General features: G+C 22.4%; 1 protein-coding gene across 10 annotated transcripts; it reads right to left on the bottom strand.

The window, feature by feature from the left end:
- Positions 1 to 741: 741 nt before the first annotated feature.
- On the bottom strand, positions 742 to 19814 carry LOC122857865 (casein kinase I). 10 transcript variants are annotated; one of them, XM_044160308.1, is made up of 11 exons: positions 19688 to 19814; positions 17931 to 18500; positions 9145 to 9185; positions 8443 to 8512; positions 7790 to 7956; positions 7389 to 7623; positions 6681 to 7000; positions 5685 to 5765; positions 4585 to 4710; positions 3622 to 3728; positions 742 to 2956 (listed from the first exon to the last, which is right to left on the bottom strand). In XM_044160308.1, the coding sequence occupies exons 2-11, from the start codon at positions 18160 to 18162 to the stop codon at positions 2887 to 2889; spliced, it is 1449 nt and encodes a 482-aa protein (XP_044016243.1). In that variant the 5' UTR covers positions 18163 to 18500; positions 19688 to 19814; the 3' UTR covers positions 742 to 2886. The 10 variants fall into 10 exon arrangements, with proteins under 10 accessions (XP_044016243.1, XP_044016247.1, XP_044016245.1 ...); XM_044160312.1 differs by having other exon boundaries at positions 742 to 2938; positions 19688 to 19813; XM_044160310.1 differs by having other exon boundaries at positions 19462 to 19787.
- Between the last annotated feature and the right edge of the window lie 73 nt (positions 19815 to 19887).

Below are 19887 nucleotides of genomic sequence, written 5' to 3'. Positions count from 1 at the left end.
TGCTTCAATATTTAAATTTAACTTTGTCATTATGTCATTCATATTTTCTGTTGGCCAGGCAGTACAGAAATATTTATTCTTTAAATTAAAAAACAAATTATAATTTCAGCTGATTTTAAATTTGATATAGTTTTTTATTTTTATTTTTACTTACACCTATTTAAATGCAGCTGAGCATTATTATTTAAAAATTTAATTTGTTCATAAATAATTATTTAAAAAATGAATTTTTCTTTTTTTTAATCAAAAAGGCAAGGGATTTTATATTTTTTTTTTCATTTTTTTTTCTTTAAATCACACAAAAGTGAGTCATACAATCGAAGATCAATTTTTTTTTTTACAACTAATTATTTAACCTTTTCATTTATAACATTAATGGTTATCACTTAATAATAGTAATTATTTATTATTATTATTTTCAGCTGTTTTTATATTTTTCAAAAAATTGGATATTTATTATTTACAAAGTAACACACAAAACACGTACATTCTGCATTTATCGTTAACAATCACAATTATTATTATTAATAATTTTATTTAAATGTTTATGAACAATTGTTGATCGTTTTATTATTTTAATATTGATAAATTGACTTGGACACTATTATACAAAGTCCAAACATGCCAATTCCTGAATCTGCCTTTTTTTTATTTTATTTAATCATTATCCCAGAATAAATGGTCGTCAGGTAGAAAAAAAAATACAAAAAAAAATTGTTTTTAATTTGTGATTCCTTTGGCTATAATTCAAACAAGCTCAAGTGCATATTATTTTTAATTTAACATTATTATTATTAATATTTCTTATCATGGATTAGAATTGTTTTTTTTTAAAATTTAATCTTAATTGTTTTTTTTTTTATTCTTTTTTAGCTTTCATTATATAAAATTTTATTTTGTTGATATCATGATAATATTATCCACTCTGCTTATTCAAGGCATTTTATATTTTTATTTACTTTTTTATTTAAAAAAAAAAATATTAAATGAAAAATAATGAAAATAATAATATTTTTTTTAGGAAAGTTGATATTTTTTTATATGGTCAATCGATTATAAAAATAGTTGACTCATTCATTATAAAAAAAAAATACGCAGTACATTATTTGATACCTCAACAGACTCTGACATTGATATACAAATAAATTTATTTATTCCAGTTTAAAATTGATAATTAATTTTTCTTCAATTTACATTTTACGTTTATTTTTTCATTCAAGAAATAAAAAATAAAATCACATTTGTTGTTGTTTAAAAAAGACCGTACCCAACCAGCAGACAGTCGTGTATTTCGTTTTTTTTTTTTTAAATAATTTTATTAAACGTAAAATGAAAAATAATTGAAATGTTTTTTTACATTTTTTAATTATTATTTAAGAAAAAAAAAAGATTGTTATAAAAAAAAAAAATAACTATGAACATGTGGGTAGATATTTTATGAAAAGCTTATGTTTCATTAAATTTAAAAGAATAAATAGCTGAAATTCAATGATTTTTCTTTGATGGGGATTTTATCATAAGTACACATAAGATCTGTCAGAGATCGTTTGAAAATTTTCCTTTGATAATGCAAAACGCTGTGTAAAATTAATAACAAATTAAATTGTTTAACTATTAATATCTATTGAATGAAAAAATGATTAATTATATATCTTTTTGTTGTTATTTATTATTTGGCTTTTATATGCAAACATAGCATTCTCACATTGCCATAAACATACATGATTTATTTATTAAATTTATTTATCATTTTGCCTTTGATAAAAAACATATAATGTGTAAATATTTTCATAAAAAGTTGGATTTAAATATACATCACTCAATCACTTGTTGAAAAAAAAAATAAAAAAAATATATAAATAAATAATAATATATATAATATATATTATATATTTCACAAATATCAAGTGACTGATTAATTTTTTTTTATTTTGATAATCAACTGACTTGTTTTTATTATAAAAAAATGATTGCCTAAAAACATCAACCGTGTGTTTGTGTATGTGTAAATGGTTTTTAAATGTTTAAATTATCATTAAACTCTTGATGATATTTTTCAACATCAAAAGTTCATTCTAAATAGGTAAATAAAATAAAAATGAAATCACAAATAATTCTTTCATTATCTTATGAATTATTAAAATGTTGAAATGAGCTTTTTTTCTATTTTTAATAATTTATTAACAACAATGCTATTGATAAAACAATAGAAAAAAATAAAAATAAAAAATAAACAACTAAATTAATATAATAATTAAAAGAGTCACTTTAAAATCAGACTGAAATTAATTAAACTAATAAAAAAAAATAAAATAAAAAATATAAATGTAGCTCATTATTTATTATAATTTTTTTTAAAATGTCGAATATAATGTGGACAACACCAACGACTCATTGATGATAATGATTTAATTTTAATGATAATCAATAAAACAGCAGTTTGTGGTTATTTTTTTTTGTGGTTGTTGTAGTTGTATTACATAATTTAATTTAATTTAATTTACTTTTAAAAATTAATTTTATTCAGTTTATTTTGTTGTTTATTTATTTTAATTTTCATTTAAATTTAATGTTTTTTTTTTTCTTCTTTATTATTAATAATAATATTTATTTAGTGTCTCAATTTGTTGTTGTTGTTGTTGGTGGTGGTGTTGATGTTACAGTTGTATGTAGCACCGATTCACGTGATGCTGAACAACTAAAATCACGTAATAATTTAACAGCTTCACGTTCATTATCACCATTATCATCGGTATCACCATTATTATATTTATCATTAACAATAATAATACCACCGTTATCATTATTATTTCTTGTTTCATTATCAATAACTTCACTATTATTAGCACATTGTACTGTGCCACTGTGACCAACAGTAACTGACAGTCATTTTTGTCGTCCACTTTTTTTCTTCTTACGTTTGAAAAAACAGCAACATCTGGAAATAAAACAAACACTAATAGGACTTAGATAATCATTTTTAGTTTATTTATTTTTATAATTTTTTTTTAATATTATTAAATTATAAATGCATAATGAAAATGAAATTGATCATCACCTGATAGCTCTGAAGTTATAAATGAAAATAAAAAAGTTATTTTTAAATAAAAAAAGAAAAACATTTTGAAAAAAGCACATGGTTTTAATGATATAATTTTCCTACAATTTGTTATCGAAATGAAAAAAAGATGAATTGCATTATTTAACAGCTATTAATAATATAATTTAAATATTTTTTTTTTTTGTTTATATTACAAGCCAAGTTAACTAACAAATATAATAATAAATTTGATTTTATTTTGGTAAAAAAGAAGGAAATTTATAAAAGGATTTATGCAACTTGAATTTCTTAGCATTAATTAAATTTGTTGTTGTTGTTGTCTGGGAGAGGGGACGTTTCTTCTTGCCACATTTTGTACATAAATTATTAACACATATTTTTTTTTTATTATTTAATTGATTTTGTCTGGAAAAAAAAGAGTTTGTCATGATATTTTAATGAGATAATGATAAACAGATGAAATAATAAATTTAAAAAAATAAAAGCTTGGTTAATTTTGATTAATTTTCATGTTAAATAATTATTTGTAATTTTAGTTGTTAATAAAAATTGGTACTAACTTGGTTTCGTCGATCATTTCTACTTCTTGAGGTGCTGTTATTGGTGTGTTTGAGTGTCCAGCTGTTGGATCATCATTTGCAAGTTCTCCATTTGTTGATGACACCACCTTAATTAATCAAAAATTCATTATCAATAATAAAATTACAGCCAGAATTAGATACTCAACATAAATTTACATATAGAATTTAAAAATATATTTTTTTTTCAACAGGTCATGGCTCTAGAAAATTAACAACAATATGATTCAATTTAAAAATGTAATAGGCTCAGTATACTTCTTTGGGTTATAAAATTTTTGATAAAAACAAATATTTCAAAAAATAATTTGCAAATAAAAAATATGTCATTATACAATTGTGAATAGTAAAAACTAAAATTAACGAAAAAAAAAATTATTTAATTACACACAAATACCTAAACTCAAAACAATTTGTATTATATTAAAAAAAAAAAAAAAAAACCACTCAGTAAAATTCATCAGTTAGTGATTCATAAAAATAATAATAATAAAATTAATTATTTAAAAAAAAATCAAGCATGCTGTGTAAATATAAATGAGACAATAAACTATATTTTAATAAATAATTAAAAATAAATTGCTTGAGTTACGTCAACTGACCATAATCCGATGATGTCGGGTCTAAAAAATCATTTAATTTATCTTAATTTATAAAATTTATAAATTTAAATTAAAAAAAAATAATAACAAATAAATTTAAATAATTAAAAAAAATAGACTCAAAATTCTTATAATTTTTTTTCTTAATATTCAATTTCAATGAATGATCGAAAAATTTGATTAAAAAATTAAAATGTAAATTGATGAAAAATAAATTTGTTTGATGGACATAAAAACGCATGTTGACCATGATGGAAGATGGTCGAGGGGGTGGTGATGGTATTGGTAAATTATATAATTTTTTTTTTTTTTTAAATAAAAGGAATTATGCGGGTAAACTCACCTGAACTGAGCCGTGTCTGTCAGCAGGCGTCAATGTACCACCAGCACCTGATTGCTTCACTGTATCAGGCCATGTTGTTCCCACCCCTTTACCGCCCCCTCCTCCCACCCCGCCACCAGCCACATCCTGGAGGAACAAGCGGGACATTTTGTTTGTTTTTTTGTTCGTTTTTTAGATGTGTTATTTTTTTAGTTAAACAATATATTATTAATAATTATTATTTAAAATTAAGGACATTTAAACCGTGACATCATTAACGATAGTAATATTTAAATGTAATTTAAAAAAAAAAATTATTTAAAAGGCCAGTTGATTCAGCTCGAGTTTAATATTTTAAGCTCAAATGTAAATTTAAATAATAAGCAAATAAAAAATTAGTTTTTATATTGAAAACTATCATTGATGATTTTTTAAAAATAATTTTTACATTTGTTAAGGAAAATTATTTCAAGGTTTTGATAAAAATACTGTTTATAGATAACTTCTAAATATAATTCTACTGTGACTATATTATAATTATGATGTAATGATTTTTAATAACAAAAATATAACAGATTGTCGCAAGTGAGCTTACGTATTTTCCTCGCATTTCAACATGTTGATAATTCAATACAAAAACATCATCTTCATCATCGTCAACATCTACCTCATCAATATTCTATTGATTCAAGTTGACCAATAATTAATCCACCACAATCCATTGAATTATTTTCATAGCAAAATAAAATAATAAAAAATATTTAAAATCAATCGAAAAAAAAAATACTCATTTCATTTTTGTTTATGTTTTTTTTTGTTTATCAATTAATAATTTATAATGAATCAATAAAAAAAGAATTTTATTTTTTGTCTTTCTTGATAATGTGAAAGTGCATAAACATCTCTCGAGTGTCTGAACACAACTTGACCAATCAATTTAATTTTTTTTTTCCTCATTTTCTCAAGCTTTTTTTTTTTTTCATTTTTAAAAAATCTATGATTGCTGTGTATCATTGCTTTCACAAACAGCAGATAATTACATGCGGTTACTTGAATGACAAAAAAAATAAAATAAAAAAACAGACGACCATGCTTAAAAATAGCCGAGTGTTTTTATTTACCTTGTAGGTTGCAGCATGTCTATCCCTGTTTGGTGATACAACAATTTCATGTCCAGTCTGCATAGATCCAACTGGTGTTGACTGTAATTAAAAATCAAATAAAATAATTAATAAATATAAAGCTAATTTAATAATACAATTAAACAATTTATATATTCCTTTTTTTTTTATAATTTAAATTAACTATAAATATAATTTTTAATAATTAATTAATGAATGATAAACTAAGCACAATAACGTACTTGAAAATATAACCAACTTCCATAACATAAATCTACATTTATTTGTTTAAATAAATCATATCAAATGAATCTTTTTTTAATTAATTTAAAAATATTTTTGTTATGTATTTTGATATTTTTTTTTTTTTCTTTTACATTATGTCAGAATGAGGAAGAATAAAAATCATGGGTTATCAATAAATGTCGACAATATCAGAGTGTAAATAGCTGCTGATATATTAAAAAAAAAATCATCAATTATTATTTTTTTTCTTTGATATTTCTTTTCTCTTTTTTTTCTATTTTATTCTTTTTAAATTTTACGTTTTTTTTTTCTGTATATTTATTGCTTGATGATGATGATGATGATAGGATGATAAAGCCAGTAATTAATATTGTTTTTAAATATATTTTTCAGGTCATTTTGCATTTTCACAATACGACCAACCTTGTCTGATTTTGTTTTTCCTATGTGTGATGGAGCAGCCATCCTTAATTGTCGAAGCTGTTCAAAGTTTGAGGGCTAGTGAATTAAATCAAGGGGCAGCATGCAAAATTAAAAATTAAAAAAAATAATATCTTTTTTCAGTTGTATTTTTTTATATCCTTTACTGGTACTTGTTATTCTGTTTCTTCATATGATTGCTTATTTAAAAAAAAACAATAATATAAATAAAATAGAAGATTTGAAATTTATATTTATTTTTTTTTTTTTTTCTATTTTCTTTTTTAATTTAAAATATTTAAATAATTATATTGAAAATATTAAACTCACCATTGTTTTTCCCGTCCAATCAAATTCACCATCATGTACAAAACCACGACGTTCATATAAATCTTGAAATAATTTACGTAAATATTCATAATCAGGTGTTTCAAAAAAATCCAATCTTCGTACATAACGTAAATATGTTGCCATTTCTTCTGGATGACCTTCACATAATATTTCAATTGGTGTTGCACGTTTTGTATCACCAATTTTTTGATAACGTTCTTTTAATGTATCTGCTTTAAGTCCTTGCCAAGGTAAACTACCACGCAAAAAATACATGAACATGTGACCAAGTGCCTCCAAATCATCTCTTCTACTTTGTTCTAGAAAAACAATTGGAATAAAAAATTATATAAATTAAAGCATTAAAAAAAGCAAAGACATGTACTTATGAAAATTTATTTTTTACTTCATAAGGTTACTCGTATAAAATACCTTTTGAATATTAAAAAATCTAAAAAAATCTATGATAAATTTATTTCACGTGACTAGAGTCAATAAAGTTGCATAAATTATTCAATACTCATGTTAATTTTTGTTATAAATATTTTTTTCTTCAACTCATTAATGGCAAAGATTTTATTTTTGAATAATTTTTTTATTATTTATTATACTAACATTAGACAAGAGTAGAAAATAGATTTAAATTTGCAATTTTAGTTGATGATATTTTTGTTTTTTTAAGGAATAAATTAAAATTTATTTTATTACCTTTTCCAAGATGAGTATTTATACTCATATAACGTGCTGTACCCGTAAGACTTTTGTGTTCCCGATAAGGTATATGTTTGTTTGTTTCCAAGTCTATGTATTCTTTGGCCAATCCAAAATCGATGATATGAATAATTTTATCTCTTTTAGTTGTACTACGTCCAATAAGAAAATTTTCAGGCTTGACATCACGATAAATCAAATGTCGACTGTGTACAAACTCTATCCTATGAAGCTGTTAAACAAAAAAAAACAATAACAATAAATATTAGAATTGAAAATAAAATTTTTTTACAACTTTACATAGTAAATATTGGAACATAGTAAATAAAAATTGTAAATTTAAACTATCAATAAAATTTATATATAAAAACAAAAAAATAATATTAAAATTGTCTTACAAGTTGGGTGGCTATACTGAGAACAGTTTTAAGCGTAAATCTTCTCCCACACAAGTCAAATAAGTCTTCAAGACTTGGACCAAGAAGTTCCATAACCAGTGCATTGTATTTACCACATGGACCGAAGTAATATACCTCCGGTACACCTTCTATATGTGTGTTATGAACTGAAATAAATAAACAAATTAATTATCATTAAAATTGACTAAATAATTATCATTTTTAGTATGTCAAACAAAGTGAACAGTCATCACACAAAATAGACTCATTTGTACATTTTTTAAATTAAAAAAAAAACTCAATAATTGTATAAATAAATAACAATAACAATAATAAACAAAATAAAAATAAAGTCTGTGTATTTTAAACATATGGTAATAATTAAATTGATTATTTTTTTTTGTTACCATTAATTACATTTTAATTGTAGTAATTTTATTTATTGAAAAATTGCTTTTATCTTGTCCATTTTAGCCCAGATTTTTCTACTTGATTTTTTATATTTTAATTTTATTTTTAAATAATAAAATCAATATGACAGATTCATTATAAATTTACAGTTTATTGATTGACTTTTTTTTTTTAGATTGTTATTATTATTTGTTTTTACTGATGGAAATAATTAATTGTTTATTTTTTTCTTTGAAACTTACCATGTGTACCTAATAATTTGTAAAACCTATATTCTAAATGAAGCTGTGGTGCCTTTGATTTCATTGGTTCCTGTAAACAAAAAGAAAAAAAAATGGTATAAATTAATTGAATAAGTTGTTTGTTTTTTTATTATTTAGAACAGGTGAATTTAATTAACGACAAGATTTAATATAAAAAAAGAGATAAAAAAAAAAACACTTTTGTGGTTAATAATAAAAGACCTTGATATTTGTTTATTGCAAGCTTGTTACAGAGTTTGAATTAATTTGTAAATTTGTCAACAACTTTCTAGGCTTTCGTTGTCCCTGAACAAAGCCAATAATCTAGGTTTCAAAAATGTTTTTAAAACATTAAATAAAACCAAGAATATTTCTTGTATCTGACAGTAACAAATAACACAACAAGTCTATATAATAAGTCAAGAAAACAAACAAATGTTATTTGTAGAAAAAAATAAAAAAATGAATGAATTAATAAAAAGAAAAATTACAAGTATCAACAAGCATTACAATGCTTTTTCTTTTTTTTTTAAATTTAATTTCAAGCTATACACTAACAAAAAATAAATAACTTATCATATTTTCTTTCATTTTCCTAGTATTGTTTATTTGTACTTCATTCATTTCCACAAGTGTTATATATATTTAAAAAAAAAAATTATTTTATCATTTAAGTCTCGATTGTTTTATCAATCAACTTACCATTTTAATTGCCACATGCTCATTATTGTAGAGGTTTTTTCCTGAAAATAAAAAAAAGCATATAATTTTTATTTTAAAAATAAATAATAATTTATGTAATTATTTGAGCTTGATTATTAAATTACAATAATATTAAATAAATTTTTTTTTTCTTATTTTTATTCAATAATACGTATTATAAAAAAAAAACAGATTAATTTATTTAATTTTATTATTTAAGAGTTTAAACTAGACATTAATTTATTGAGGAAAAAAAAAATGATTAATTACATTCATCAAATCTTTTTTATTATAAATTAAATCGTGATGGAATAAATTTTTGTAACAACAATACTGTTGATATTTTTTTTTCATCTTATTTAAGTAAAGAAATTTCTATTGTTTTTTTTACTATAATAATTTATTAAATATTTTATTTATTGAATTAATTTTTCGTTGTTTATTTTTATTGCGATTTTATTGTAAGATACTGTCAATCATTGACCATGAATGATGAAATTGACATAGACATACATTTTATATTTATATATATATTGTTGTAAAAATATATATATAATATATAAAATGTATGCGTGTATACAATTAAGTTACAGTTGGTCTGCGCTATGACGCGGTTAGAGCTTTCAATCGACCGCGTGCAGTCTAACGATAAACTAGGCCAGACTGAAAATACCTCACGTGCCTACTAACCCGATCCCAGGGATTTCTCATAACTTCAACGAGCTTAAGTACCATCTATCTATTTAACACGAATATTTAATTTTCATCAGCTACATACAAGATTTCTCAAAACTCTAGCGAAAAAAAAAAAAAAAAAACTAATCGAAAAATTAACACACGAAAAAGGGTTAACTAAATATGACTAGTTACTTTGGCATGTGGATTTTTATAATTTTGTTTGACAAGAAAAAAAGCCTTTTTTATTATTAGAAATATTTTTCATAATAGATTTTTCGGTATAAGCTGCATAGAAATTTTTTTTTCTGTGTAAAAAAATTTCTACAAATTTTTATTTTTTTAGACAATTTATTTATGGAAAATATACAAGAAAAATTGGAGAAATTTTTGAAAATTGTTGTTTGACAATAGCATAGCAACGCGATAAAGAGAAAGAAAATACAAATGAAATTATTTATAACAAATAAAATGACGTTTAGAACGTCGAAATACTTTCGTTTTTAAAGAAAAAAAAATCGAAATAAAATTATAATTTTTTCTATAGAAATAAAAAATATATATTTTATTGTTAAAAAAAAAAAAAAGTATTTATTATTATTTTATATATATATAGTATTTATTTTATTTGATAACGCCATTTTGATTCATTCACGAGTCAATGACACTCGTTGTTACCAAGTGCCTGATATTTCCCGCGTTTATGTCTGCGTTTCCAGGTGTTTCAAAGTTTGTTAATTCATTTGGTTTTCCATCCAAACTACAATATACATATACCCATATTGTACATTCACTTTATCATTGCATACATACACAATTTAAAATTTACATATTTTGTTGTTTTATTTTTTTCTTTTATCATCACGTGAATTTCTATGAATCAAGAAATAGTTGGATGTGCATGCAAGCGAAACAACAAACAATCAAACAACAATAAACAATATAAATAAAAAAAAAAAATTAATCGAGAGATGACCTCGTAAGCTAAAAGTTTTCATGGTCAAATTAAAAAAAATTATTATTATTATTATTATATTTTATATCTATATATAAACAAAATAAATAATTCAAAAAATTAATCATCATTAAAAAAACAAGTACATGAATTTCGATAAAAAAAAAAAAATTTAAACAATGCAATTCAATTACTTAAACAAATGATAATAAATAATAAATTTTTTTTAAATTAAATTAAATATTAATAACAAATTTTGACTGGGTTTTAATTTAAAAAAAAAAAAACAGGTTAATGTTATTTTTTTTATTATACTAGTTTAAATAGAAAAATAATTTTGTTTATTTATTTAAATATAGGTATTGCATAAGTTTCGATGTAAAATTAATAATTATTTAAAAAAATTTTAAAATTGATAATAATTTTAGAAAGAATTATCGAAATAAAAAAATTTTTCTGAATTTTTTTTTGGATTGGGAATTGATGATAGATAATTTAAATATATATACACTAATTTATTTTATTTATTTACATTTATATAAATAAATGTATAAAATAATTAATAAAATTATTCATATGAAAAAATATAAATAAATAAGGGTCATCCAATGAAGATATACACGTTTGGCAGACATATGTCGGAGTCACGCCCGTCACATTGTATGTACTCTTTATTTTTTTTTTTCGTGTATATAACAGTGAAAAATAAATAAGCAATAAAAAAGGGCTCTTTCTAACAGACATTCATGGAAAATAAAGCCACGATCTCTTCCTACCGACACAATTCACAAGAGACATACTAAAGTAAAAAAAAAAATAATAAAGAAGAGATAGAAATATGGTTGTATCAACGTGATCCAATTTTCTAAAAAAAAAAACTACTATCTTTTTTTATTGATATATAAAATTTATAAACACGAGTGGTCCAGTGGTTTACCAATTATTTTAGTATCAATTTATCTTTTTTTTTTTATTATTTATATATAATATTTACCACCTTTTTCCGGTATCGAAATAACTTTTGACCAAAATCGAAATAACTTTTTACCATAATCGAAATATTTATATAGCTAAAATAAAACTATAAATAAATAAATATACAATATTTAATAGCTAATTTAATACACTATTAACAACATTATTAATTAAAAAAAAAAAAAAAGTTTTTAATTGTTTAAATAATTATCAAGTAATTGCCGAAATTCTAAAATATTATTTTAAGAGCTTTAAAAGATTAAAAAACATTTAAAAATTCATAAAATTTTTTTTCATAATAGAACAATGAGTGTTAGTACAATAGAGCCTTGATCTTTTTGATATCCATTTATAAAAATAGAGTGAAATTAAATCAAAGATAACTCCAAAAGTTTAAATCGCGTGCATCGATTGAAAAAAAAAAAAAGCAAGCCATCATCGATAGCATTTTTATTTTCTTTTATCAATAAAATACATAACGCCCTTTTTTTTATTTATTATTATTTTTCATTTTTATTACCTCTTATTATTTAAATATTATTATTATTTTTTAGTAGAGTGTGTCTTTGGCTACCCTTTCTTTCCCTCGCAACAACTCTTTTGTCGTCATCGTTATAGTCGCCACGATGTCGCCCATCGGTTTTCACTTAACCGTCCCTCTGACACTGAGTGCAAAATGCTAGCCAATATGTATACTTGGATATACACACCCCAAGAAAAATAATAATAATAAATAAATAAATATTAATATGTTCTATTTAAGTGGCATTATTATTTAAAAAGAAAGAAAAAATATAAAAAACATGAAAACACCTCAATCTTGATTTATATGTATTTTTTTTTCTAGGAGATTTAAAAAAATAATAATATGATTTTGGTGATGACATTATAGCGTGTTTGATAATTCATTTTTGAATTTTTATTTTTTTTTAGTTATCGAAAAAGTTGATGAAACTTGAATGCTACAATGAAAATTTAATTGTCAATGCTTTTTTTAGAAATTTAATGGGATAAAAAAAATCAATACAATAAAAATAAAATAAATAATGTAAAAAATAATAAACAAATAAATAAACAATATAATTAAATTATAAATAAATTGAAAAATAAAAATATTACGGGATTGTGTAATATTTTTAATAATTAAATAACATTTTTTTCAATTTTTTTTTTAGATTTTTGAAAAATTTACAGTAAAATCAGGAAAATTTTAGAAAAATTACCAATGAAATTAGGAAAAATTTAGATAAATTTCTTTAAGCAGAGATAATTTAATACAATATATTTTTTTAAATGAACTTTTATCATAAATTTTAAAGTTAAGCTGAAATGAAATGAAATATTTTGGAGTAAAACATAAAAATGAATTAATGATAAATGAATGATATTGCAAATAGGGTAAAGTCAATAAGTAATATAATATTTGAGATAAATAAATGAAAAAAAAAAAACCGATGTTATTGATTGTACAATGTTAATAGTAAGAGAGAAGAAGAGAGGAGAGACACAAAATCGACCGTATCGCAATGGCAACGAGTCGTCAAGTTGATAAATTCACTCGACGTTTAAAAACTATATGAAAACTAAAATTAAACTATATTTTTTTTTATTTATAATTAATATATTATTTTTTTAGCCTACATTAAGTCAGTCTAATACACCAACCAGGTGTCTAAAATTATTTAACAAAAGCGCAAACATAAAAATAGAATTTTCAATGGAAAAAAAAATGGGTCAGGACATGGACAAAAAAGAGTCAAAGATCCTCAGTTTTTTTTTTTTTTTTACACCCAGCAACAGATATAAAAATGTTACAAGAAAAAAAAATACAAGCTATATTAAAGTTTCACTCTCTTTTTAAACCCACACATATATTTATGTGTGTAAAATACAAAAAATTTAAACATGTATTTGTATAACGAGTGTGTCAAGTTTTCGTTGCTGCACTCAAAGATATCTCATGGATTTATCAAATGAATAAAAAATAAACACTCAACATAATTTTTTATAATTTTATCATGTAATTTTCATGTTGATACATTATTTAATTTATAAAAATCAATTTCATCAATTCATTTTTTTGGTAGAAAAATATTATAAATCAAAGCTACTTTCACTGTATCAACAAAATGAGTTGTTAAATTATTTTTCCAATAATAATTTATGACCCTTGTTTAAATTTCAAGATAGTAAAAAAAAAAATATTTTAATTCTCATTTGAATATATATTTACTCCGGATGTAAATTTATTTAATATTGTTTTAGAATTTTTATTTTTATTTTAATAATTATCGTTACGAGTCGTGAATTAAGAAGGTTACACTCCAATTTAGTTGTTCACTGAAAAGTTATGTCTAAAAATTTACTCCAATTAATAATTTATCGAAAAGAAAAAATCTTTTTTAAATTTTCTATTGAATGTTACATTTTTTGTTAATGAATATTTTTGTGTCAAGTTGATTTCAGTAGCTAAAATCACGTTGACAACTAGTTTTCAATTAAATAAATTTTAAAAACAATGAAACAAATCAATACAAAACTAGTTTAATTTAATTTACTTTGACTTGTTTTTCGATTGATTATTCACAGTATATATTCAAACTGTACCAAAGAAAGATGAAGTAGAAAAATTGAATGAAAAAAAAAAAAAATAAAACTACCCTGTGATAATATTACCAGGTGTTTTAAATTAATGCTGATGTTGTTGATGATGCACGACCTTCGGCTCATCGCCAGGAAAAATTGTCTACATTTATATCTCAGCATCGTCATGATTATCATCATCATCATCATCATCATCATCATCATCAATGCTTGATAATAATTTTTAAACAAATTTTTACCCAACTGATGTTTTTATTTTTTTTAAAATCAAGCTTGTATTTAATAATTTACTTTATGTTTAATTTTATGAATTGACCTATATTGTTGGATGGTGTTTAATGAATAGTAAAAAATGTTTATTTATTTATTATTTCAAGTGAACGAAATAAAACAAAATTTTATGGTTGAAATTTGATGGTTGTAGTGAATAAATTGAAGTTTAACCAGACTTGAATATTTAAATATTTTTTATATTTTTTTCCAACAGGTCGTAACATGTTTCTACACTCAATATATACCTACTAATAAGTATCTCAAGATCAAAAATAAAATGTAAAAAAAAAAAAGCAACCTGTAGGCCAAAAAACCACTACCAATATTAAAATAAAGTTAGAAGTATTCTAAAATTATACTGGGACGACGAAAATTGTATTTCGCATGGCGACGACGACGACCACGACGACAACGAAGCTACACGACCACAAAATAAAATTATAAAAAAAAAAAAAAAATAATCAAGAAAAGAATAATTTACTTTTTCTTTGCATCATCTATGAGTCACAGGTAGCAACCTGTCTGTAGTTAAATCTCGTTTCAAACGTTTTTATTTTATAAAAAATAACCAACGACCACATACACACACGTACACAATTCAATTATTACAAGAAAGATCAAAGTGAATAAATAAAGAATAGCCATCAAATGATAAATAAATAATAAAATTTAAAAAAAAAAATAAAAACTGGAGTACTAATGTTGTTCCATTTGCTGAACAATTTATAATATAATTTTCTATAAGTTCTAGTTAGCCTGAAAAAATAGCTTTACTAAAAAATTACGGAGAAAAATTCGAAGATTACATTGGAAATATTTCGTAGAAATATTTTACGTAAAAAAAAAAATTTATTAATCGAAGAAACTAGATAAAAATTACACAAAATGTGCCATTTTTGTAAAATAAAAAAGACAATTTCGATTGATTGATTTTAACAGACGTCAGAATTATTTAAAAAAAAAAATAATTTGCCCTTTAATCAGGTGAATATGTGGTAAATAAAAAAAATAAACTAGCTGTAAACAAAGATGAAGAGATAATTTTTTATCAAAGTCCAATAGACTTGGTTGGGTGATAATTTTACAAACAACAAAAATATATAAATAAAAAGAAAAAAACAACCTATTATTTTCTGGAAATGAATCAGCTGATAATATGTTTGATATATTTAAAAAAAAAAACCAATAATTAGATGAAGTCATCATCAATTATTGTACACTGTATTTTAGTGTTTAAAATTAATTTTTTTTTTGTTTTTTGTTGCAATTTTTATGCAGCGTGGGAAAGAAAGGCAGAGAACTGATCGATTCGATTCTCTTCAAGAGTTGTTTTAATCTTGATATATATATTTTTTTTTTTCAATTTTATTTTTTTTCTTTAATTTTTTACTAACCGGAAGCCCCTCTACCTCTTCTTACCTGACCGGTAGGTTTGGAATTTCGTACTTCCCCATCCGGTCCTCCTTCTCGAGCAAGAAAAATATATATATAAATTTAAAAAGAAAATAAAAAAATTTAAAAATACCACACGATAGTCATAATTGACCAAATAAATAAAAAAAAAAAAAAACAATTATCAGAGTTTAAATAAGCGAGTAATTTAAAAGTCTTTGTTCCATTTAAATTTATTATTTATTTTCAAATTAAAAAATATAACAAAAAACAAAAAAAAATAAACGAAAATATATTTCTATAATTCTTATAATTAAATAAATTATTTTTAAAAAAATTATTAATTATCAATTAATAATAATACATTAAAAATTATTTAAAAATATTTTTTTCTAATAAAAAAAAAAGCCTATCTTAATTGCATTTTAAAAAAAACAAAACTATTAACTATTTTCTTTAAAAATAAAATAAAAAATAATAATAATAAAGTGTTAAAAGAATTAAAAATAGAAAAATATATTAATTCAACTTTAAGACAGTTGCACTGGGTTATTAAAAATAATAATAAAAAAAAAGCTGTAATTATATTTTTTTTATTTTACACCATTTTCTACCGGTTTAATTAAAAAATTTACTTCAAGGATCTTCAACAGATACTTGAGTAAAATTGTCTGAACACCCTCAGGCAATTTCTCAACGATTAAAAAAAAAAAAAATAATAAATAATTTTTCAAATTACAAGTAAGTAGTTTAAAAAATTTTCCAGTTTTAAAAAATTTTTTATCATTTTGAATTTTATTCATCAAATGTTAACTCGCACCTGACGATCATCAGGTCACAAGGTAGACACGTAAATATACCCAGTCAATTCTCATTTCTAACAGCAAAATAAAAAATATATATTTTTTTAATTTTTTTTAAATAAAAAAGCATGTTGGCTGGTTGGTTGAAGAGGCCAGGTGGTGTGTGCTCTTGTGTGATGCCAGGGATGCATTATAATAACAACAATAATAAACCAGTAAAATTTAAAAAAAAAAAAAATGAAAGACATGAGTTACCATGAGGAAACATCTTCTCTTTCTATCATCATCATTGAAGTTAATTTTAAGAGTGTGTGGGTATATCTTTGTCTCGACTCGTTTCGCACGATTCTCAAGAGAATAGGAAGTTGGAAAAACTAGTTGTTTTTATATATTTTTTAAATAACTTTATTTATTTAATAAATCAATAATATATTTATATTATTAAACTACTTGTTATCATTATTTTAAAAATCATAAACATTATTTATTTATATTTTTTCAAGCAGGTTCAACAAATTATTGATTTTCATATGAAAATAATTTTGATAAGAGTTGGGTGTTTTTTTTTTTTCGTTCAGTCACGTTGAAAATATTTTACGATAATTTTATGAAAAGAAAAATGTTATACAATTGTAATCTTGTATTTTGGTTATATTATTTCATTAATCATTTTATTCTTTAGTCATCAGTCTTTGAGTATACACAATTCAAAGATAACATGATAAACGATGCAGTTTATTTCTGATAATAAATACTGATAACAAGTATAGACAATATTTTCAATGTGATTTAACATTTCAATAATATATTATTGTTTTTTAAATTAATTTAAAATAATATTATTAAACATCAATCAAATGTAATTATAATTAATTACAATTTAAAGATGACAAGAAAAAATTAACAAAAAAAAAAAAAAAAAATTTAAATAACAACACATGAATTTGTAATGAACAAATTATATCATAAAATTAATTTAATAATTGATGTGTAATGTGCTTTAACAAGCCATTAAATTACTCTAGTTTTTATGATTACTAAAACTAGTTTTGTAGTGTATTTTTTTAAATCATCAAGCTCAAATAATAAAATTGATTAAATCAACTTACCAAGTCTAAGTTCCCCAAAATTACCACAGCCAATTTTTTTACCAACTCTAAAATTGGGTCCAACCATAAGTACACCAGATGTTGATGTAACACTATGTCGTGATGAATGCATATTGGATCTTGTTGCATTTCCACTTGTTCTTGATGCTCTTTTAGCAGCCTCCTGTTCACGTTCACGTTCACCAATTCTGGTGATATCCTTGTCACCTCTTGTACCGTCACGTTTCTGCATTTTGCATTACACACACACTTTTTTTTAATTTAATTATACACGAAAAAAAATTTATTAACTATTTTAAATTTGTTCACTTTTAACTCTTCTATAATTTTGTTATTTAAAAAAAAAATATATACCTATATTAAATTAATAAATAAATAACAAAATTGTATAAAAAAAATAGGTACTTTTTTCTCTCTTTTCTTTAGTTATTAATAATTTGTTTTAATTTTTTTTTTTTAATTAATTTAGAATTCACTCAATAATCCATGTCAATGTTGACAATTAATCCAGATAAAAGTTTCCAGGGGATGAATCCCCATGCTGTTACCACTTCACCACCAACTGATAACCTATTTTTCCAAAAAGAAAAAAAAACATTTGTTAATTCTTTTTACAATTAAATAATTTACACATAAATTAATTAAAAAATCATCAACACTTGATTAACACAAACATTTATATTATTTATCAACAATTGGAGTAAAAAAAAAATTAAATTATTGAATAATCTTTACGTCTTTACAGCTGGAGTAAAAAAAAAAACTATTTAACCAGAAAATTTTCAGCTATAAAAAAGTGTATTCAATAAAAACTAGATAAATAAATTACTTGAAAATTATTTAATTATGTTAATTATATATTGTTTATTTACTTTTAATATATTTTTTATTAACATCCCTAAATGTGACACAAGGAGCACCCCGAAAAGACCACCATTATGGATCAAGCGTTTACAAATCGCGGGAGCGCCACAAGCTCTCTCTTCTCTCCATCAAAATTACATTCTATTTTCTATTATAATTTTATTTTTCAAATATAATTTTAAACAAACAACAAATTTTATCAAAATTTAATTATCAAAATTATATTATAAAACCGTCATTAATGACAGGTAACAAAAAAAAAACAAATAATGACAGTTGACTCAAATTATTTAACCAAAAACATTCAACCAAAAAAACAAAAAAAAAAATTATTTATAATTTTGTAAATATAAATAACGTTTTTTAAGGTTAAATAATAAAATAATTTGATTTTTTTTTTTTTTTTTTTTTTGTTATAAAATAATATTAACTCGCGTTCGGTGTCAGTCTGTGCTCGGCTTCGTGCACTTCGGTTTTATTCCCCACCCTAAAACCTTTCCCCCACCCACTCTCATATACACATGCAAACAAGACATAATATTTTTTTTTTTACATTTTTTTTTCTTTTTATTTTTTTCAACTAAAAAATTATTTATAATAATTTTAATGTTAAAATTTATATATGATAAGTTTTGATATTTATAATGAATCAAGTATATAAACTAACATTTGATATAATATTAATAAAAATGAGTAAAAATAAATAATAACAAACAAAAAAAATAATCCAAAGTGTCCATGAATAATTGTTGTATATCGTTCCGGGCACCACCCCGTGGGTCCACTGTGTAATTACAATCAACACTTGATTTATAAATTTTTAAATAAACAAAATTATGTTTACACTAATGTTTTTTATTTTTTTAAATTATTTAATTATTATTTATAATTACATTTACGGGGAGAGATGAGAGTCCGAGACCAGTAAATACACACGATGATATAAAAAAAAAAAAAAAACACACACGGACTCCTTCACCTCGGCGCAACACGACCACCACTCGACATTGGGCGCAGAGATGTGTTTGAAAAAAAAAAAAAAATATAAATATTTATTTACATGTAAGTATGTATCGACAAAATTGAAAATTGA

Source organism: Aphidius gifuensis, linkage group LG5 (assembly GCF_014905175.1).
Source record: "Aphidius gifuensis isolate YNYX2018 linkage group LG5, ASM1490517v1, whole genome shotgun sequence".
Taxonomy (NCBI): domain Eukaryota; kingdom Metazoa; phylum Arthropoda; class Insecta; order Hymenoptera; family Braconidae; genus Aphidius; species Aphidius gifuensis.
Note: the sequence above shows the minus strand (reverse complement) of the source record. Positions and strands in the feature narration are given on the sequence as shown.